The 24,142-nt window shown below is 39.9% G+C and overlaps 1 protein-coding gene across 1 annotated transcript in view; it reads right to left on the bottom strand.

The window, feature by feature from the left end:
• Positions 1-385: 385 nt before the first annotated feature.
• LOC308653346 (chondroitin sulfate proteoglycan 4-like) overlaps positions 386-24,142 on the bottom strand; it is a 69,649-nt gene continuing 45,892 nt past the window's right edge. The window contains exons 8-10 of the mRNA XM_081301946.1: positions 23,216-23,388; positions 3,978-4,164; positions 386-3,344 (exon numbers count right to left, since the gene is read on the bottom strand). Of these exons, the coding sequence (XP_081158072.1) occupies positions 1,291-3,344; positions 3,978-4,164; positions 23,216-23,388 (2,414 nt within the window). The 3' untranslated portion in view covers positions 386-1,290. The remainder of the gene's footprint in view (positions 3,345-3,977; positions 4,165-23,215; positions 23,389-24,142) is intronic.

Raw genomic sequence — 24,142 nt, 5'->3', positions numbered from 1 at the left:
AAATAAGAGCCTCTGAGAAAAAGTCATTTTGTCCTTTCTCTTATCCACTGTGATTTGTCTTGAATGTGACTGTATTGCTTGGAGTTTTGGCAGCCATCTGACAAGCACAAAGAACTGCACAAAAGAGTGAGATGCTAAGGAAGGAATGATGCTGAGGAAGGTAGGGCAGAGGGAACAAAAGAGCTTCCATCCTTGATAACACCCTTGAATTGCTGAGCCAGCCTTGGACCACACACTTCCAGAATGCTAATTGAGATATTGGCATATTATGGTCTACAGGGAAAATTCAAGAACTAAGGATTATTTTTACATTTTTCAAAGGCTGATTTAAAAAAAAAATGTGAATGAATAACAGAGACTGATTGGGGCCCACAAAACCAAAATGTTTATTAAGTTACTCTACAGAAAAAAATTTGCCAATCCCCAACATAAACCACTTATATTGAAGGTCTTGTGATTGGAAATCCAAAGCAAGTACTCATACAAGTACTAATATCTTCATTTTACAATTGCAGAAACTAATATTTGGTCAGTGCAATTAGAGAATTCAAATACAAATTTGTCATTATTTCTATTCATTAAAAAGTAAAGCCAAATTGAAGGTCACAAAAGCATTTAACAAACTTTTTTCTCTTAGAGCTTCTAATAGTATTTCTACTACTGTTAGGCTTGATTTCACAAGTCAGAAAAGATAAAATCTTTGGTGAAATATAAAGCATGCAGTGAATATCTTCAAAGGAAGATCCATTATCTGGATCATCACCGCATTTTCTGCAATAGGAAAACAAAACTAGGGACCCCATGGAGAAGGCACTGCAGAAAAACACCACATAAACAGACTCACTGGGGTGATAAATTGTCTCTCCTACTGCTGAGGCGGTTCTTGCACTTCCTGCTGACTCACTCAGAGCGAATCCTCAATGAAAAATATTCAAAGCTTTAACTCCATGTCCCATTAAGACTGCTGCTTTTCAGTGGGGCCAATACATTCAGTAACATCTTGGTAAAAGGTTTAAATATTGACAAAAGCTTATGAATACTGGGTGAATCATGTCCAGCAGAGGTCATACAAAACCTGCCATGGAAAGCCTATGAGTGCTGTTCAGAAGTTCCAATAAACACCCACCAACCCTAGGGTCATGACAGTGAGTGGCTAGCAAGGTCAGGTTGGTTTTCTTCCTTCTTCCTTCCTTCCTTCCTCCCTGCCTTCCTCTCTCTTTCTTTCTTTCTTTTGTGCCTATCCTAGTACCTGGTACATGTAGGTGGTCAATAAGAAACACAGCCCCCAATCTAGACCCAATACTGGTTGTGCTTCAGCGTTGGGTTGGTTTGTCGGCAGAGCTTGATCATGTCGGGATCCAGGTTCATCCACGTCTCCCAAGGAGCACATCTTTCTGTTGGTTCAGCCACTGGAGAGGCCATTTGTTCACATGGAGGAGCCCTGAAAAGACTGGCTGGGGGACTGCTGGAGCTTTTCATGAGGGGTGTCACTGTGACGGCAGGAACTGTTATACTCCTTTCTGGCCTACAACTTGGGGTTGTGGGTTCTAGGTTGGCCTGGGGCTCGATAAGAGGTTTTGCCTTTTCTTTCCTCTGGCCCAGCAGCCAGACACACAAGGCCACCACAGTCACCATTAGCAGAAGGAATACTGCAGCCAAGGGTATAATGACGATCAGTGGGTAACTGCTTTCTCTGAGCCGAGTGGGTGCCCCAGAGCTGGCTTTGGTAGCAGCTGGTGGCCAAATGCTAGTGGTAGGAGAGACCTTGTCATCCAAACTTGGCTCTTCACCACTGAAGGGTCCCCAGGGGTCTGCTCTGTGCAATCTAGCCTGGGTCAGCTTCCCCAGAGTTTCCATCTGTTTCAGTGCCACGGGTCCTGAAGAAACCACAGGCTTTTTCTGCAAGAGAACTGAGGTCACGAGGTTATCACCAGTGACTAGTAAAGGAACATCTGATGTAAGAGTCTGCAAAAGCCAGGGGTCAAGTGGCATGATGGTGAAGGGGAGGTGACCGATTGCTGGCTGTACATGATCTGCCCTGAGCAAGAAAGTGAAGGAATCATTCAGCATATCAGTGCCTGATAGATTGGCATGTGGATCGAGCATCAATAGCCCTTGGTCAATGTCCCTCTGAGTGAATAGAGTTGCATCTTCCATTACAGTGCTGTGAATCACTCTTCGTATAAGTCTTCCGTGGACAGGGGGTTCTGTCACTTCAAATTTGGGATCACTGTTAGTCATGTTAGCAAGCTCAGTAGCATCAAGGTCCTTTCTTCTCAGCTGATGAGCCACCCTGTTGGCAATTTTCAGATTTGATGTAACCCTCAATAACGGCTGCACTCTGATACCCAGGGTTTGTCCTGTCAGGTTGCATTCTGATGTAAACAGTGAAAACCGTAACTGGTCCTCTGAGGCCGTGAGGTTTGTCATGTGGTAGGAGAGTCTTCCTGAATCCAAATCCTCCTGTCCAAAGCTGCTGACCACCTGATTTCCAATCAGCAGGTGCCCATGTTGGAGAGGCCATGTTATTCGGTAAATGATCTGAGGGCTCCTTCCATTTGTCACTGCTGACAGGTGAGCATTGGTGATGGGGACCGTTGTCTGCCCTTGTAGGACAAGAAGGTCTGTGAGGTTCATGAGGGTGATGGCAATGGGAATGACGTCCAGGTGGAAGAGCTTGTAGAGAGGGTGGTGTTCACCATCAGTCACACTGAAGTAAAACACTCCAGGGGATAGGCTTCCATCTTGTGTAAACCACACCTGAGAGTTATCAATGTCAGCTTGGGTGAATTGACAAACAAGTGTGTCTGGAGGGTAAGTCATTGCCAAAAAGCCATTATTGGGGTTACGGATGATTGTATATCTGATCTCATCTGGAGGGCTGTCTAGATCTTCCACTTTTAGGACTTCAGGTCCCACAACCACCCTACTGCCTTGCAGAACTTTCAACCGAAGTCCTTTTGTCTTTAATTCTGGTGCCTGGTCATTCACAGGAGTGATGGTGATGTTAAACATCTCCTCAATAAAGTCAGCCTCCGGCTTGGTGACAGACTTCTGGTTTTCATTTGACCAAACAGCAAAGGTGAAACTATCAGCCAGTGTTTCAGAGTCATCGTGAAGGTATGTGATTCTAAGTTTATTAATTAGAGACTGGGAGAAATTAGGTTTTCCTTTGGTAAGATTTCTTTCTCCAACCATAATGGTTCCATGATAAGGAAGAGATATAATCTGGAACCAAATTTCATAGGAAGAACGCTGAGATTCAGGTAATTTAAATAAGAGGTTGGAAGCATCTAACTTAGATTGGTCAATTAGAACTCTGTCTCCCTCTTTTACAGCAGCTCCTGTTAAAACATAAAGAACAAAGTGACATCTCATTAGAACATTCAGATGATGGCTCTAAATCACTTTCTCCTACTAGATTATTCTAAACACTTGGTTGTTTATGTACCTAAATTAACATTTCTACCCAAGGCATGTGAAAAAAAATGAATTTTAAATACAAACTCACAGGTACACAATTAGGAAAACATTTCAGGCAAGTAATATGCCCTAAAACTTTAGATTCACTTACTAAGTGGTAATTTCCTAACTTATCTACTACTGGACTTTCTCTTGCTATGGAAACAAATGCAGCTTTCAATACCTCTTTCCTTTCAAAAACTTACCTAAATTGTCATTTTCATTTCCTATCAACAGTTTTCAGTCACGGGCATTGTGAAGTCCCCTTTCAGAGGTATAAATAAAATTCTTTAAAGCCAAGTTGCCATCCTTTCCCCAATACAGCCATTAAGGTTATGAGAGGAAATTGAAGAGGCTCAGAGAAAGAGGACATATAACAAAATAACAGATTGTTATAACTGTATTAGTTTTATTTCAAAGGTTGGCATCATAGCATTGACAAAAGTGAAAGATTTCTTTTCCAATTGTTCCTATTTTAATATAGGTAAGGTACTGACCATATCCTGTAGCATTACCTGTGTTTGCGAGCAGGCAACTCTGCCGACCAGGCTCATGAACTTCATATGAAATGCTAATGCGGAACTCCTTGGGGCCTAGAGCTGCTGCTGGTGGGGAGGATGCTATGAATGTGAAAGAGTCTTCTGCAGTCCAGCCTGTGTTCACTCGATCCACATGCTCGTATAATATCAGGCCTTCACTGACCTAGACAAACAGTAAGAAAAATTATCCCCTAGCTTCCAGGATGATGCAAGGATTAATATGTACCCTACCTGGAGGACATAAGATCTTCTCATGGCTTACTCTATTCAGGCTCAAATAATTGCACATATCCATGTAAAGCAGGGACACAGAAAAGATAGTAACTTGTTTTCCAAATCAAGGGGATTCTAAATTTAAGTGGGTCTCATTAGTGCCCAGGTCAAAACTGCCCAGGATAAACTATCATATAATTTACAGAACTATTGAGTCTACTGCATCAGTCAATATATGAAGTACAGAAGTCTGGCTCTCTGAATATGTATTGCTCTGGCTCAGTGCTAGTTTAGTGGATATATACAGAACCAAAGTTCTAGGAAGTGAGTGTCTATGGAAGGTAAGCTCCTTGTCCCAGAGTGCCCCAAAACTGTTGGTGAGGAGATTCTTGTTCCTTACACTATTCAAGGATGAGGCAAGGATGGTGTCATTGGGGGATTTTAAATGGGGATGAGAAATCACCATCTCTCCACATTTCCTCAGAAAGGAACAGATTGCTTATGAGAAATTGAATTACTCTGATTAAAAGAAATCCAATTTGGATTGGAAATTGGAAACTCTATTATCTTCTTCAGAGATGGTCATTTCTGGTACTAATAGCAACTCAGCTCCACAGAAGTTCCTGGAAAATGAGACTTCTTTATTTAACAGTCCTACCATTTTTATTCCTAGCTTCAGATTTGTGACAAAAGGTCATAAACATATTCCTCCTCGCAGAAACAGGAGATTGTGCCATGAATTTTGGACCTGAGGATGTTCCTAAAAGGTCCCTGCTCTGCTTCATAAAGCAAAAGAAATCCAATTTCTTTATTTTTAAAAATATTTTTAGTTGTAGATTGACACAATACCTTTATTTATTTATTTTATGTGGTGCTGAGGATTGAACCCAGTGCCTCACACATGCTAGGCAAGCACTCTACCACTGAGCCACAATCCCAACCCAAGAAGTCCAATTTCTTATAACTGTAAGTAAACTAGTATTTTAACCAGGAGGAAAGATTTTCTTGAAAATTGGTCACTCTTGTCCATTAGTACTTAGATGTAAGTAACAATTAGCTTTCCTAAATACACACACACACACACACACACACACACACACACATATATGTGTGTGTGTGTGTGTGTGTGTGTGTGTGTGTGTGTATATATATATATATATATATATATATATATATATATATATACTTTTTTATTGAAATAATAAAATGTTCCAAGGAAAAATAACTGGAGAAGAGTCCTAGATATGGTTTATATTTCAGGAGTCTAGTGGAGGAGAAGTCTCATCGAAATTCCATTTTTGAAGAAGCATTTCAAGAGTGAGAAATGAAATGTTGACTCATTTTGCACTGGAGAGTGAGAGAATTGAATCAGAGGGATCTTGAGCATCTGGATTTTAAGACTGGATAGAAAGTGCTGAAGTGAAGAGGAATAAGAGTGACTGTGGGATTCCCACTTGCCAGTCACACCCTGAAGGAGGACTGCAGGGGAATAGAGTCTTTAATGTTGAGAAGAGGGTTTTAGCCTCTCCAGATTCAGGAGCCGGATTCTAAGGGCTATGTATGTGAGCATGCGGGTTTGCAGGTGGGTATGCGTGTGTGTGGTACTAATAGCAACTCAGCCCCACAGCAGTTCCTGGAAAGGGCCCAGAAAGAGAGAAGGAGGCCAGGACTTGATGAGACAAAAAGTATGGAGTGAACCCGAGGAGAGAAGGATCTCAGAGAAGGTTGGGGATTTTGTCACCTCAAATGGAAAAATGGCCTTAGGAACAGCTTCCAACAGCTCTACATATGTCCACTGTATTAAAAATGGATGGATAAGCCACTTAGCTGAATACCTGAGCTCTAGGATTAAGAAGGGAGGGGAGGTTTTTATCCTCTGAATTTACATTAGCCCAGATATTTTCCTCTTTTAGAGAAAAGGTCTTTCTGGAATAACATTAAAACCAATTTAGAATTCCAACTAAGAAACATAGTAGGAAAACAATATGAGAAAAATCACCATTTGACAACTATAACAGCCATAATGTTTTAGGCAAGATCCTAAAATGATTGCTAAAACAGGCTAAAGCATGATGAGAAAGAGGATTTTTAAATGGTTACAAAGTGTCTCCTCAAGACACTGATTTATCACAATAGGGAGAAAAGCACTTGCTCAATGGAGAAACCCAAAAGGTGGTGCTCCACCAAGCAATGAATAAATGTCTTCACTCCCTGACAGAGCCAACATCAAAGCCTGCTGATAGGAAACTCTGAGAAGAACCAACCAGCTCCCATGGCACTCCTGCCCAGAATGCACATGCTGAATGTGATCACAAGGAAACATCAGATAAAATATCAGATAATATCAAACTCAAGGGCATTCTGCAGAGAACTGGCCTGTAGCCTTTAAAAAAATTTTAAAAAGGCAAGATCATAAAAGACAATATAATAGAACTGAGAAGTGTTTCTACTTATTAAAGGAGACTAAAGAAACTTGACAACTAAATGCTATGTTTCATGCTGTGTGTAATTTCTCTTTTGCTATAAAGGACACTTACTAATACAATTTGGGAAATTTGAATAAGATCTATAAATTGTACAATAGATTTATAGCAATGTTAATTTTACAATTGTGAAAATTATACTGTGGTTATATCAGAGAAAACCTTGTTTTTAGAAGTAATTTCTAAAGGAACTCCTGTAGTGTTTTACTATATCAGCTTCAAGAAGGGACCAATAATCCCTATTCTCTGATGACCCACATATGCAGAGGGACAGGGACCAACCCACAATGTCTTGGGGACTCTAAAATCAAGAAGTGATTTTTTTCCTATTCTGAGTTAGTCTATCCCCCTCCTCCCAAAACTACCTCCCACTCCCACAGCTTCAAACTTGGGCCTTTAACAAGGCTGTCATCCTGTGTCACCCAGGAATGGGTAGATGTGGTTTCAAATCTTAGAACTTCTCAGAGTAATGCTTTTATTTGAAGGGACAATATTACAACATCCACCGATGGCAGAGATCTAAACCTTCTGTATCTCAGATTGTTGATTTCCAAGGAACTACAAAGAACTTTTGTCAGATACTAAAAAGGGATTTGGCTCTAAGGACAGGGCCCTACTGACCTTTCTGTGATGCGTTAAAGTTTACATCTGAGAGGCTGCTGAAAGTTTAGAGAAGTTGGGAATGGATGCACCCTTGCCCTCGCCCCATTGCAGGGCTGGTTGGTAGCACAGCTGGGGACAGAACCCACATCTCCCACATCTCCAGGCACTCATGAGAGCTTTCTTGTATAGTACTTTACTGAGAGGAACTCTTTGGCTCCAACTGCTTGAATTACTGCTCTTATTCCTCTAAGGAAGAAAAGGACACTTAATATGAAAATGAAAGCAGAAGAGTGTAGTAGATTTTGAGCCTTGGATCAATGAGAGTTGAATTCAAATGTAAACGCAAGCAATTTTCAGCTTTGTGGTCTGCATGCCACTCATTTAACCTCTCTGGACCTGCATCTGTGCATTAAAATACAGAATAATGTCTTTTAGATGTGCATTTAATCTAATGGGCTTATAACAATATCAGTGCTCAAAATGGCAGGCCTTGGGCCTTCTAGGTCTTTCTAAAGAGTGTCTAAGTCCTCACTGACCAGTTAGTTGCTCACTGGGACATGGGGGAGATTCTAGTTAAGATGGAAGGCTAGAGGAGAGGCCCCCGGGATCAGGAGCAGCAGCTGGGGAGGGGGCCGCGGAGCCGGAGCGCAAGCAAAACAGCTGATCTGGTTTTCCTTTAAGGCTAGAGAAAATGGAAGTCGGGTAGAGGCGACTGCGGCGCTGTGGGCTGGCCGATCGGAGCAGCACGGCACGGCAGGTCTTTATTATAGTAGAGGAAAACTGACTAGCATAGTCATGTACCCACTACTGTATTTTCATAAAGAATAATTTCATGAATCAGCGGCCACCATCTTGGAGAGCTGAAGTATCCACCGCCACTCTCCGACAGATTGCAACAACAAAACAGGAGAAACCAAGACTAGCAGGAGAAACCAGGGGACTAGAGGCAAGGCCCTCGCGACTGGGCGGCTGGAAACTGCAGGCCCGCCGGTGACAGTTCACCCACTGCCCGCGTAACTGGGCGGTAGGAAAACGCCCACCCGCTGGCGACTGATCACCTGCCCGCAGCCTGTGATACTGGGCTGCTGGAGACCGCCCGCCTGCCGCGACCAGGAGCTGAAACCAAACAGAGACAGTCCAGTCACATCCCCCCATTAGGACACCCCGGCAAGGAGCCTGGGTCCCGTCATAGCAGAGTAGTGTCGTCACTGGAGCTTGGACGTCGGAATTCCTTCCCAGCGGAATCCACATTAGCAGGCATAGTTTAACAACACAAAGGAGAGAAATCAGAGTAATACAGAAATAAAACTAATCTATAGAAGAGAGCAGAAACACGACAATCAAATAGAGCTGGAAAGTAATGTGGACAACATGAGAAAACAAGGGAAAAAAGGATTACAAACAATGCAAGACAACTCAATTCTACAGGAGGACATAGAAACATCAGAAGCAGGGATAGGGAAAGAACTCAAGGCATACCTAACTCGAATGGAAAGGAATATTAGAGAAGACATGAGACAGCAAGTCCAAGCAATAAAAGTATATTTTGAAAATGAATTAAACAAACAAATTCAAATGGAAAAGAACGAGCTCTACCAGGAGATAGAGATCTTAAAAAAAATCAAACAATAATCCTAGAATTGCAGGAAACTATAAACCAAATTAAAAACTCAAACGAGAATATTACAAATAGACTTGATCAAGTAGAAGTCAGAACATCAGATAATGAAGACAAGGTTTATCAACTTGAAAAGAATATAGTCAACACAGAAAAGATGCTTAAATCCCACGAGCAATCTATTCAAGAGATATGGGATGTCATAAAAAAACCAAATTTGAGAGTCATAGGGATAGAAGAAGGCACAGAGATTCAAACCAAAGGAATGGACAGCATATTAAATGAAATAATTCTAGAAAACTTCCCAGAGATGAAAGATGGAATGGATTGCCAAATCCTGGAAGCCTACAGGACCCCAAACATTCAAAACCATAATAGACCAACTCCAAGACATATAATTATGAAGATAGCCAACGTACAGAACAAGGAGAGAATATTAAAAGCTACGAGAGAAAAGAGGCAGATTACATTCAGGGGTAAACCAATTAGGTTAACGACCGATTTCTCATTACAGACTTTGAAAGCGAGAAGATCCTGGAACAATGTATTTCAAATGCTAAAAAATAATGGATTCCAACCAAGAATACTGTATCCAGCAAAACTGAGCTTCAAATTTGACAATGAAATTAAAATCTTCCACGATAAACAAAAGCTAAAAGAATTTGCAGCAAGAAAACCAGCACTGCAAAGCATTTTGAGCAAAACACTACAAGAAGAGGAATTGAAAAATAGTGCCCAAAACTAACATCAGGAGGTATCTCAGTAAAGGGGGATGAAAATAACCAAAAAGTAAAACTAGCCAAACTAAAATAAATAAATAAAGAAGCATGACTGGAAGTACAAATCATATCTCAATTGTAACCTTAAATGTTAATGGCCTAAACTCACCAATCAAGAGACATAGGCTAGTAACCTGGATCAAAAAAACAAATCCAACAATATGCTGCCTTCAGGAGACTCATATGATAGGAAAAGACATACACAGGCTGAAGGTAAAAGGTTGGGAAAAATCATACCACTCACATGGCCCTCGGAAGCAAGCAGGAGTGGCCATACTCATATTGAATAAAATCAACTTCAAACCTAAGTTAATCAAGAAGGATAAAGAAGGACACTATATACTGTTAAAAGGAACCATCCACCAACAAGACATAACAATTATCAATTTGTATGCACCAAACAATGGAGCTGCAACGTTCATAAAACAAACTCTCCTCAAGTTCAAGAGTCAAATAGACCACAACACAATAATTATGGGTGACTTCAACACACCGCTCTCGTCATTAGACAGATCCTCTAGACAAAAACTGAATAAAGAAACTATAGAACTCAACAGCACAATCAATAACCTAGACTTAACCGACATATATAGAATATATCAACCATGATCAAGTGGATATACGTTCTTCTCAGCAGCACATGGATCCTACTCAAAGATAGACCATATATTATGCCATAAGGCAACTCTTAGTAAATATAAAGGCGTGGAGATATTACCATGCACCATATCTGATCATAATGGAATGAAATTGGAAATCAATGATAAAAGAAGGAAGGAAAAATCCTACATCACATGGAAAATGAACAGTATGTTATTGAATGATCAATGGGTTATAGAAGACATAAAGGAGGAGATGAAAAAATTCTTAGAGTCAAATGATAATACAGACACAACATACCAGAATCTATGGGACACAATGAAAGCAGTTTTAAGAGGGAAATTCATTTCTTGGAGTTCTTACCTCAAAAAAAGAAAAAACCAACAAATAAATGAACTCACACAACACCTCAAAAACCTAGAAAAGGAAGAGCAAAACAACAGCAAATGTAGTAGAAGACAAGAAATAATTAAAATTAGAGCAGAAATCAATGAAATTGAAACAAAAGAAACCATTGAAAAAATTGATAAAACTAAAAGTTGGTTCTTTGAAAAAATAAATAAGATAGACAAGCCCTTAGCCATGCTAACAAAAAGAAGAAGAGAGAGAACTCAAATTACTAACATACGGGATGAAAAAGGCAATATCACAACAGACACTACAGAAATACAGAAGATAAGTAGAAAGTATTTTGAAACCCTATATTCCAATAAAATAGAAGATAGTGAAGATATCAATAAATTTCTTAAGGCATATGATTTGCCCAGATTGAGACAGGAAGACACACACAATTTAAACAGACCAATAACAAAGGAAGAAATAGAAGAAGCCATCAAAAGACTACCAACCAAGAAAAGCCCTGGACCGGATGGGTATACAGCGGAGTTCTACAAAACCTTCAAAGAAGAATTAATACCAATACTTTTCAAGCTAATTCAAGAAATAGAAAAAGAAGGAGCTCTTCCAAATTCATTCTATGAGGCCAACATCACTTTGATCCCAAAACCAGACAAAGATACTTCAAAGAAAGAAAACTACAGACCAATATCTCTAATGAACTTGGATGCAAAAATTCTCAATAAAATTTTGGCGAATCAAATACAAAAACATATCAGAAAACTTGTGCACCATGATCAAGTAGGATTCATCCCTGGGATGCAAGGCTGGTTCAAAATACGGAAATCAATAAATGCTATTCACCACATCAATAGACTTAAAGACAAGAACCATATGATCATCTCGATAGATGCAGAAAAAGCATTTGACAAAGTACAGCATCCCTTTATGTTCAAAACACTAGAAAAACTAGGGATAACAGGAACTTACCTCAACATTGTAAAAGCTATATACGCTAAACCTCAGGCTAGCATCATCCTAAACGGAGAAAAACTGAAGGCATTCCCTCTAAAATCTGGAACAAGACAGGGATGCCCTCTATCACCACTTCTATTCAATTTAGTTCTCAAAGTACTAGCCAGAGCAATTAGACAGACAAAAGAAATTAAAGGCATAAAAATAGGAAAAGAAGAAATTAAATTATCGCTATTTGCGGATGACATGATAATATACTTAACAGACCCAAAAGAGTCTACAAAGAAGCTGCTAGAGTTAATAAATGAATTCAGCAAAGTGGCAGGTTATAAAATCAACACGCATAAATCAAAGGCATTCCTGTATATCAGCAACAAAACCTCTGAAATGGAAATAAGGAAAAACACTCCATTCACAATATCCTCAAAGAAAATAAGATACTTGGGAATCAACCTAACAAAAGAGGTGAAAGATTTATACAATGAAAACTACAGAACCCTAAAGAGAGAGATAGAAGAAGATCTCAGAAGATGGAAAAATGTACCCTGTTCATGGATAGGCAGAACTAACATCATCAAAATGGCGATATTACCCAAAGTTCTCTACAGGTTTAATGCGATGCCAATCAAAATCCCAACGGCATTTCTTGTAGAAATAGATAAAGCAATCATGAAATTCATATGGAAAAACAAAAGACCCAGAATAGCAAAAGCAATTCTAAGCAGGAAGTGTGAATCTGGAGGTATAGCGATACCAGAGTTCAAACTGTACTACAAAGCAATAGTAACAAAAACAGCATGGTACTGGTACCAAAACAGGCAGGTGGACCAATGGTACAGAATAGAGGACACAGAGACTAATCCACAAAGTTACAACTATCTTATATTTGATAAAGGGGCTAAAAACATGCAATGGAGGAAGGATAGCATCTTCAACAAATGGTGCTGGGAAAATTGGAAATCCATATGCAACAAAATGAAATTGAATCCCTTTCTCTCGCCATCCACAAAAATTAACTCAAAATGGATCAAGGAGCTAGATATCAAATCAGAGACTCTGCATCTGATAGAAGAAAAAGTTGGCTACGATCTACATATTGTGGGGTCGGGCTCCAAATTCCTTAATAGGACGCCCATAGCCCAAGAGTTAATAACAAGAATAAACAAATGGGACTTACTTAAACTAAAAAGTTTTTTTCTCAGCAAGAGAAACAATAAAAGAGGTAAATAGAGAGCCTACATCCTGGGAACAAATTTTTACCCCCCACACCTCAGATAGAGCCCTAATATCCAGAATGTACAAAGAACTCAAAAAATTAAACAATAAGATAACAAATAACCCAATCAACAAATGGGCCAAGGACCTGAACAGACACTTCTCAGAGGAGGACATACAATCAATCAACAAGTACATGAAAAAATGCTCACCATCTCTAGCAATCAGAGAAATGCAAATCAAAACCACCCTAAGATACCGTCTCACTCCAGTAATTTGGCAGCCATTATGAAGTCAAACAACAATAAGTGTTGGTGGGGATGTGGGGAAAAGGGTACACTTGTACACTGCTGGTGGGACTGCAAAATGGTGAGGCCAATTTGGAAAGCAGTATGGAGATTCCTGGGAAAGCTGGGAATGGATCCACCATTTGACCCAGCTATCGCCCTTCTCGGACTATTCCCTGAGGACCTTAAAAGAGCGCACTATAGGGATATGGTCGCATCAATGATTATAGCGGCACAATTCACACTAGCTAGACTGTGGAACCAACCTAGATGCCCCTCAATAGATGAATGGATAAAAAAAATGTGGCATCTATACACAATGGAGTATTATGCAGCACTAAGAAATGACAAAATCATAGAATTTGCAGGGAAATGGATGGCATTAGAGCAGATTATGCTAAGTGAAGCTAGCCAAGCCCTAAAAAACAAATGCCAAATGTCTGCTTTGATATAAAGAGAGCAACTAAGAACAGAACAGGAAGGAAGAGCATGAGGAAAAGACTAATAGTAAACAAAGATGAATGGGGGGAGAGAAAGGGAGAGAGAAGGGAAAGCATATGGAAATGGTAGGAGACCTTCAATGATACATAAAATTATAAGAGGTTATGAGGGGCAAGGGGGAAGGAAAAAAAGGGAGAGAATTGAACAACAGCAGAGGAGGTAGAGAGGGAAGATGGGAGGGGAGGGGAGGGGAGGGGGGATAGTAGGGAATAGGAAAGGTAGCAGAATACAACAGTCACTAATATGCCATTATGTAAAAATGTGAATATGTAACAGATGTGATTCTGCAATCTGTATTTGGGGTAAAAATGGGAGTTCAAAACCCAATTTGAGTCAAATGTATGAAAGATGATATATCATGAGCTATGTAATGTTTTGAACAATCAATAAAAAAAATTTAAAAAAAAAAGATGGAAGGCTATACTCATTTTTTGTAGTGAATCCCTGCATGAAGATATTAGGTGATCTGAAAGTCCTAAAACATGTCTAATAAAATAAATATTTTTTCTCATAATAATGAGAATTTGTAGAATTTGTAGGCTGAAGTTGTTGGCACATATCTGGAAGCTTAGTTCTAGGTCCTTTGTAATTAAGTACTTGTTTACCATTCTAGTACTGGGCATTTCAATAAATATTTGTTTAATGAAAAAAATAAACTACTTTTAATAACATTTTACAAAATTTAATTAGAAAGTATGTATATTTATAATCATTAAGCAGTGGAAATAAGGCAATCCAGGATATTTCTTACACATGGAAAAATTAACAAAAACACATGAAAATACCTAAGTTTTATTGAACCCTAAATACAAAGTCCAGGCATTCTACAAGGCACTTAACATAACTCATTTTATTTATTTCTTTTCTTTTGGGTGATACTGGGGATTGAGCCCAGAGATACTCTACCACTGAGCTATATCCCCAGCCTCTTTCTAAATTTTATTTATTAGGGACCACTTCACAGATTGGAAAAAACAAGGCTCAGAAAATGTAAATAAAATAAATGGGACAGCCTAGTTTTGAACCTAGTCCTGTGTAACTCCAGAGTTCATGCTTTTCCCACTAAGAGTTGCATTCACAGTCAGTGAGCTTTTAGGCAAAAAAGAACTTCCCAAGATAAGCTCTCCGACTTCAAGGAGACTAGTAATTGGGAAAGTCAGTGGGTAAAGATGACGAAAGCAGACAAATACTACTTTGTGGTCTGGCCTGGCCAGAACAGTCAGTATCAGCCAGAGGTTGTCCAGACTTGTAAAGATTCAAAGAAATAGTTCATTCTATAGACTGTGTTTGTTATAAGTGGCAAAATTAAAGAAAGGTAGCATTCCAGTTCTTCTACAAGAGGGCCATTTTTTAAATCATAAGACACAAGGAGGAAAAGGGTGGGATGGAAGGAAAAGGATTTTTTTCACTGGGGATCATTCCTGTTTCAAGGCCATCTAGGTACCTAGCAGATACCTGTGTGCAGGAGGCTAAGTGTTTTAAGCCTGAATCCAGAGAGCTAAGGTCATGTGATTGTCCTTGGGTGAATCCAGTGAGCAACAGGAGCTCAGATACACTATGCGTGATGGAGTCATCGTGTCATGGAATCTGACAATTTCTTTTCTTTTGGGTGATACTGGGGATTGAACCCAGAGATGCTCTACCCCTGAGCTATATCCCCAGCCCCTAACTTTTATTTTTAGACAAGGTCTCACTAAGTTGTGGGAGCAGCCTCAAACTTGTGATCCTTCTGCCCCAGCCCCCTGAGGTGCTGGGCTTCTAGCACCCTGCTTGACAATGTTTTTCTTTTTTCTTAAAGACATTTTATAGGTCCGTAATAAGTACACGTGGACAGGACTGAGTGTAGAAGAATGGAATAGTCAAACATGGCCAAAAGACAGGGCTGGAATACTCAAGAGAATATCTTCACTCTGAGGGTCTTTCTAAATATAGCTCCTCAGGATCCTGATAAGAAAACCAGAGCACAGTCTTTTATACTGATTCTTCCCATAGTGGGGCTTAAATGTCAAACATAGCTTTGAAATTCCAATTGGCAAACAGAGTAACCAAATTATCTCAGGGTCAGTCTGGGGATGGGGAGGGAGAGATGGAGACAGAATCAACCCACTTGGTTCCACAACACAACGGCTTTACCCAAAGTCCATGTCTCTGGGTAGGATAGTGTCTGGCCAGAAGAAGCAAAGGAAAGAGGACTGATCCCCAAATTTCTATCTTGGGCAGGTTTTCTTTCTTTTATTTTTTTTAATGTTGTAGTTGGACACAATACTTTTATTTTATTTTTATGTGGTGCTGAGTATCAAACCCAGTGCCCTGCTTGTGCTAGGTGAGTGCTCTAACCGCTGAGCCACAACCCCAGTCCCTTGGGCAGGTGTTCATAGGGAAAAGAAAGCCAACCAATTCAAGAAGATAATGCCTCTAAGGTTCAATGAGGATTAACAAAAGAAAACCCTAAAAGCTATCCTCCTGAAGGCACCAAGATTCTGTGCTCCTGGGCTGGGGATGTGGCTCAAGCGGTGGCGCGCTCGCCTGGCATGCGTGCGGCCCGGGTTCGATCCTCAGCACCACATACCAACAAAGATGTTGTGACCGCCGAGAACTGAAAAATAAATATTAAAAATTCTCTCTCTCTCTCTCTCTCTCTCTCTCTCTCTCTCTCTCTCTCCCCCCCCCACTCTCTCTCTTTAAAAAAAAAAAAAAAAAAAAAAAGATTCTGTGCTCCTGAAAGGTGAGCTCAGAGGATGACTCCCCTCTGTGTGCTCTTTCTCTTTCCCACCAGGACTGGCCCCATGTGGCTGCAGAAAACAGCCTAGTCACAAAGTTTTCAGAAGAGATCAGAAGTCCAGGACAGCTCAGGGTGCCAAGGGTTAGAGAGTTCCCAGGTATCAGGTTAAATAACTCAGGCTGGGTTAAGACCCAGGAGTGATTACCCCACTGGGAATGGGTAGAAGCCATTTCAGGAAACCTGAGTTCCTAAATGGTTCTATCTGTCTTCTCAAAGAAAGAGCCAACAATTCTAACAGACAGAATCATCTCTGGTTATTCAAAGTCTTTGGGCCAAGACCCAGCAGTTATTTCCAGTTCGAACAATGAGCAGGTGACTAGGTAACAGCACAATAATTATTACACATGGAAAAACACTCTCTGTGTAATTCAGTGACTTGTAATGGCAAAAACAAGATTACTGAAACAACAACTACAACAAAAAATTGGCAGAAAATGTCCACAATGACTACTGAGTCTAGCGCCATTGAGCTAGGGGTCCCAATTAAGCAGAGGTAGGGGTGAGGTAGATTAATTAATAACAGGAGACACTGATCCCTCCCCGATAAGCAAATTCAGGGACCAAATCTTAATAAGCCATTAAGTTGATTGTATTCACCATTAAGTAGTAATAAATTAATTTCTATCCCATGGGGAAGGTGTTCACCATTTCTTAAAAATTTTAAGTGTTGTCTGGAGCAATAAACCCAGGTTCTGGGAGAAGTAATTTAGACATATTCATAACCCAGAAATGATTGTATAATTTTCTAAATGTGGCTCTGGGAACCTGTATCTGTGTGGCAACAGTAGGCAGAGACTAAGATGGATGAGCTCCCATCCACAACAGCACAATAACCAAAATGCAATTACTGGCTTTGTGGAAAGAGGCCAGGCATCATAAACGTCAACCCCGGAACACTTTGCTTTTTAATGACTCTAAATTATCTCAACAAGCACTGGAATGAAAATCACTCAATTAGCTTATAGCTCTACTTGGAAGAGCTCAGTGCTTTATAAAATTAGATTCTTATTTTGTCCATATACCCTTTAAAAGGAACAATCATTTCTCTAAATCTGTTTTTTTAAAAAGCTGTCATTTAATTTTAAAATCTGATGATTTACTCTCTTGGAATGCTCATGTTTAATCCTTCAGCAGCAGATTTTCAGCAAAAGTTTCTGTGGTTTATCTTTTTTCCATCTAGACAGATATAATATGGCAAATAGCAGGAAGGTTACTTATATATCTTGGTAGGCTGACATGGTATGGTTTTTTAAAAAATGGTGAATTTATTCTGGAATAAGAAAATATTTTTGAGCAATAACATAACAAAATTTTTCCTCCTGATTGTTTTGCCAAAGTAAAGCACATGAGAGCCAAAATTTCTTTCATAAGTTATTTTTATCCAAAGTCACTGATTAAAATGTTCATTTTCAATTATCCATCATAAGCAAGAAAGAGGGTGTGTTTTATGATAGAGTAGTTTTGCCTCCCCTACTGGAGGGGACACATGGAGAAATGGGAACAATTTAAAGTCTCAGGGACAGGTGTGAAAGAGCATGCAATCATCAGTCGCCTAAAACACTCCTGCAATTGGCTCTTGTGATTAGAAAAACTGGCCTAGGAAGCCAAACCTAAATCAAATCCATTTGATAACACTTTCAGAGCTGAACTTATCATATATTTAATTGGTTCCCAAGCACTCCCTTTTTTTGCCAAAAAGCCTGAAGAAGTTATGAAAGTGCATAGTACATTAATGTGTGTTAATAAGTATCTTCATTAAATATTTTTTACCACCTCCAGGGCTGAGGATGGAACCTAGGGCCTCATACATCCTGGGCCAGTGATCTACCTCTGAGCTATGGTCTCCAACTCAAGAAAAAAGCATTTGATCCTCTTCACTACCTCCATAACCTGTCTCCATCAATTCTTTTTTTTTTTTTTTTTGGGGGGGGGGGGCGGTGAATACCAGGGATTGAACATAGGGGCACTTGCCCACTGAGCTGCATCCCCAGCCCTATTTTGTATTTTATTTAGAGACTCTCACTGAGTTTCTTAGTGCCTCACTTTTGCTGAGGTTGGCTTTGAACTCATGATCCTTCTGCCTCATGCTCCAGAGCCACTGGCATTACATGTGTGCACCACAGTGCCCAGCCTACATCCCTTCTTTTATTTCCCAAAATTGTCTGGGTAATAAATCTGAGTCATCATAAAATGGTTGGGAGCTAATCTGGGTCATATTGACAGAAGACATAAAATTGCAGACTTTAGGAAAAGATAACACGTTCCATATGCCTGTGAAAATGGAGACAGGATCTGGAAAGGGCAACACCAGGAAGACAAGAAATTTCTTCCTCTTCCCAAGTCACAAATAAAAATGTCCATTTTTGACCACACCAGCCAATCAGAACTGGAATGCCTTCAGATCAGCACTCGTTGTGCTATATTTTCAGGTGATGATCTGCTTTTGCTCAGGAACTTAATGTTTTAATACTTTCTCATTTTATTTTTAACAATAAGCATGTATTATATTTTTATATTCAGAAAACAATGCACATACTGAAACATCAAAATGAGCCACTACCCTGAAGGAGTCAGAGTTTACATTTTATTTTCTATCCCTCCACAATTCTCTCTGCATATTCTCTCCCCTACCCACATTACCTATGTTTTTTAGGATGGCCGAAGTGGGAAGAGAGACAGGGTTTTCCAGTGACATGCAGAGAGAGTTAACAAAACACATCCTGTTAAAATGACTCAACTTGGCAGCAGCAGCTCTTGGTTGCTCCTATGAAGAGTCCTTCCACCATGTCTTTTTTTTCTCTGACCACCACTGTGGACCCAGGCCTTATTCCTCCTCCAGCCTGTGCACCATGCAAAGATGGAGTGTATAATCCCTGCACGGGGCCTCTTAGGTATTTCTGAGCCCTCTCCTCTCATCATCCCTTGGGGACATGAGTTCAAGAACAACCAGGTACTCTCCCCAAAAGGGAACAATAAATGGGTTATAAGGTGAAGCAAATGTCATTCTCCTCTGACAACCTCATTTCCATTCATTAAATTACTGTAGCACATTAAAGTAAACACACTGGCCAATCCAGCGTCCCAGAAAATTGCCTTCCCTTGGGAAATTAGGCTTTTAGCTACTAGGAGAAAAAAGGGACTTTTCATGTTTCCAAGAACAAAAAGATAATAACATCAGCCTTAGCTACCATTTAATTAGTGTTTGCAATTCTCATAATTTTCTATTACCATTCATTTTTATTATCAGTTGGACTTTCTCATACCAGAAGCAGGGCTTCGACACCATAGACAGAGTCTCTAGTTTTACCCGCTGCCCCAGCTGATCCGTGTGGTCAATCTAGCTATCCACCTTATACAAATGCTCGCTGGTAACCAAGAGACAGGCTGTTCCTTTAATGCAGCCTGCATGACTACCCCACTGGTCCTTATGCCCCACATAGACTGAGAAAATATGCCACGGTAACCACTTTTCAGTCACTCTGTGACCTCTTAGAATTTACATCTGCCTGCTTTAAACCCACCAATCAAAATTCCCTTAGGAAACCTGTCTGGAGGACTCTGAACATAGCAGAAGCATTGGGGTCCTTTTCCTTCTTCGTGAGTTTTTTGCATATATAGCTTCTGGGTGTGCCATATACTCCCCAGGACCTATAAGTAATAAAATTTCTATTTCCATCTAGTATCTCTCCTAATCATGGGAGAGGTGCTCTCCATTTAAAGACCCTAACACATCTATTACCTGTCTTATTCCACACTTAAACACCAGGAGGAAAGCAGAGCTTTGTTGACAGGAGCTTGACTTAGAGTTGGGTCCCTGAGTTCAAATCCTGTCTCTGCTGCTTAAAAACTGTGTACCTGTGGGCAAGTTGTGTAAACTTCTAGTGGTTTACAATCTGAGTCTTTAAATGGGGAAGCAATACATTAGAAAGCTTAGAACATTGCTTAGTGCATAGTGAATGATCAAAATGGTTTCAATGATCATTACTATTATATTTCCCATTTTACAGATGAGAAAACTGAGGTTTAAGAGATATGTAATTTGCCCTACGTCAAGAGCTAATCTAGATTTTCTGACTTTAAAGGTCAGTCACTCATAGTGCTCAGTCATTAGTTGTCAGCAGTAAACATCTAATAGGTGCCAGATTTTGAAATTAAAAGCTCTCTCTACATACCACGTGCCCAAAATGCAGAAAGCATGAGCTGCTGGGCTGTATTTCTATAGACTGCAAATATATATGATATATTGTTTTAGGGAAAAAGGAATTGTCATATCCAGAGTGTGCCTTGTGTAAAAAGCCTGATACACAGTCTTTGTACCCAACCCTGCATACAACACAACAATCTCTCCTTTGTCTTTTGAGTCAAAACACTGGACCAGGCACTGTGTGGCTGTGTCTGCTCAGAAGAGGAAAGGGCTGTGCAGTCAGAAGCCGGTTTATTAGGGAAGGAGGGTAGAACTCCTCTCTCACCACCCCTGACTTGCAGGGTGGTCAAGTTGTGCTTTGAGCTGGAGCCTGCTCCTGTCTCCACAGGGACAAAGGGCCCTTCATTTCAGGAGCCCCAGCAGGACGCTTCAACAGTTCTGGCCAACACCTGTCCTTGCTGTGTTTTTCTGGTTACTTGCCTCTTTGTTCGTAAAGGAGAAGAAATTACAAGGGGAAAAATATGAGACCTTCATGTAATGACATTTTAATCAATCAAAAGTTTGCTTATCCTGAGGCCTTCTATCTAGCTTGAGGTATTAATTTCCTGTGTACCAATATGTTGTATTGTTAAAGGTGGTTTATTTTCACAGGAAAATGTACTCTGACTTCCATTATTATAAACAGTTTCGGATTACCAGGCTAGTCTACTGAGGGAGATTGTCTTACTATCCCAATCATTCAGTGCCCCTTCTCTATAAGATTAAATTTCTACATCCCGTTGACATCAGGTTAGCTCATGTGGCTTTCTTTAGCCAATGAAACGTGAGAACAGCTGACACTTTCGGTCACAAGCTGTAAATCATCACATGGTTCCACCATTACTTTTTTCTCTCTGCCACAAGTACAGTAATGTTCAAGAGACAAGCTGTTCCTTTAACTCAGGTCCTGGAACAAAAAAAAAGATAGTACAGCAGACCCACAACCAACCATAATACAAGTAGGAAATATATTTTTATTATTGTAAGTCAATAAGATTTGGAAGTTGTTCGGTATTATAGCAAAATCTAGTGGATTCTGGCTACTATATCTACTAAAGCCTATTTTGACTAAAATACCATATATTAAATCAAAAATAGTATATTTTTGCAATCAGAAGTCATTGAAAATAATGCTTGCAATGCTCATAATCAAAATTAAAAAAAAAGAAATCAGGACCAGAGCCAAGGCATCTCTACATAATTGATATAATTCTTATTAGTATTCAAAATGCAAACTGACCTCGGGCATGGGGCATGTTTTGATGCCTCTGGGCACATTCAGGTCCCCTACACAGTGTAATTTTCATCCTAATCCTTTTTTTCCCTCTCCCAGAGTGCATCTGTGAACCAGAGAAATCATACTTCCTCTTTTTAGCAGCACATTCAGAGCTTTTGCTAGCCTCATGACCTGTTCCTTTAAATGCATCCCAGACAAAGGCAACTGCAAAGCAAAAGCCAAATTCAATCCTGCCACATTGTGTTGGAGAGAAAAGGCTCAAAGGTTAACAAAAGACCTACACTTTACTCTTGCTGTTTCCTCTAAACTGGATTGTGGATATTTTTATTCTTTAATCATGTAAATCTATAGCCAAATCGACTGTCAGATCCATGTGTACACTGTTTCAGAATGGGAAAAGAAAGTTGAAGAACAAACAAGGGGAATGGTTATAGTCAAGAATTCTATTTTGGAAACATAGACTTTCAGAGAATGAATTAACATAAAGAAAATATGTCTGGTCAATCCAGTTCCTGGATGGAATATGAAAGAAAAAAAAACAAGCATTTGAAGGCTTATCCATTTTAATAAGAAGGTAAAGAAGATATGTGGATGCTAATACTGGTGATAAAGTGCAGTAAAGTTCGAAATAGCTCTAGATGCAGATTACAAACAACACTCCCATTGGATTAGACAAAGGGGAATGAAGGGAAGGGAGGGGAAATGGGAAGAGGAAAGACAGTGGAATGAATCAGACATAACTTTCCTATGTTCATATATGAATACATGACCAGTGAAACTCCATGTTGTGTACAAACACAAGAAAGGGAAGTTACACTCCATGTATGTATGATATGTCAAAATACATTCTATGTCATATATAACTAAAAATAAAAAACACACATATTTATATGCCCATGTACACATTAAATTATGTAATGTATGTAATATCATATATTAATTATAAATGTACACATACATATATCCTCTAGGATTTACTCCAGTAACAACACTTTGAATTTCCTTTTAAGTTAGTCTTTAATGATAAAAGGATCCCCTTTTAAAAAATTTTTTTTTAGTTGTAGGTAGACACAATGCCTTTATTTTTATTTATTTATTTTTATGTGGTGCTGAGGATTGAACCCAGTGCCTTACCCATGCTAGGCGAACTTTCTACCACTGAGCCACAACCTCTGCCCCAAAAGGATTCCTTTTTATTTATTAGACTCAGAGTAGTGAGTAGTGTTTTCTGACAATTATGTCTCTTCTTGTACTCTTTACAAAGTGTCTGGTTTCACAGCTACAATGAGTAATGGCCTGGGCAGAAGGGCATGTCTGCTTGGATTAGTGGGATGAAGACAAATGAGAGGCCCACCCTGCATCCACGCTAAGCCCTGCTCCCAGCACAGACTTCAGAACTCACCAGATATTGGGTAAAAATGGAAACCTTCTCTGTGCTGTTGTCAGAGTTCATTCTCAGCAACCTCCCAAGTCTAGGGGAACTTACAACTGTGAAAGTAATAGATCTGTTTCCTGCATTGTCTACATCATTGGTCACAGCTTTCAGGTCACGAGGTGAAAGAGGCTTCACAGAACCTAAATAAAGATTAAAACGTGAGTGCAAGTATAAAACATAGGAATAATGAAATAGTCTTTACAGACCCCTGACATCTCTTTCAAGAGCATATGATTATAAAAGAAGGACTGAGGAATTCAGCTTGAAATTGAGTTGCAAGGGGCTAGTGATCCTTGAGGCATCTATTCATGGGCATGAGTGGCTACTGGGGACCCAGGAGAAATCAGCTTCTCCTCTCCCCTCCCTCAGCCCAGCCTCGGTGTCCAACTGATCCCTAGAGAGAGAAATCAATGCCAGGGCCCGGATGGCCCCTTGGCTCAGCATATGTGAAGGAAAATCAGATTGTGTGGTGCTGAGAACATAAGAGACAGCACCTCCCCTTGCAGAGTGGAGGGGTCCCAGTCTGATGGAGCTGCAGGTGCTCAATGGAGTGCCCTCCATCTGCTGATACCAGAAGGAGGAGTTGGCTCCGGATTAAACACCATGCATGAGCAAAGGGCTGTGTGAACGCCAACTGGGAAGAACTAGTGACACATGGGTTTTGATGCTATTATACCTCATTGGTAACCATTGGCCAGAGAGGCTTGGGGACACTCAGGCTACAACAGTGGTTTTTCTAATGCTCTGTGGTAAAGGATCAACATTTTCTTCCCATTCCAATAATTTTATAAAATACAATAAAAAAATGTCACATTGCTATAAAAATTTCTAAACACTTCCTTTTGCTTTTCATTCTTATTTGCTCACAGACTAGAACATCCACGGACCACACTT

Source organism: Spermophilus citellus (assembly GCF_964194105.1).
Source record: "Spermophilus citellus genome assembly, chromosome: 1".
Classification (NCBI taxonomy): Eukaryota; Metazoa; Chordata; class Mammalia; order Rodentia; family Sciuridae; genus Spermophilus; species Spermophilus citellus.
The sequence above is the reverse complement of the archived record's forward strand: the minus strand, read 5'-3'. Positions and strand labels throughout refer to the sequence as shown.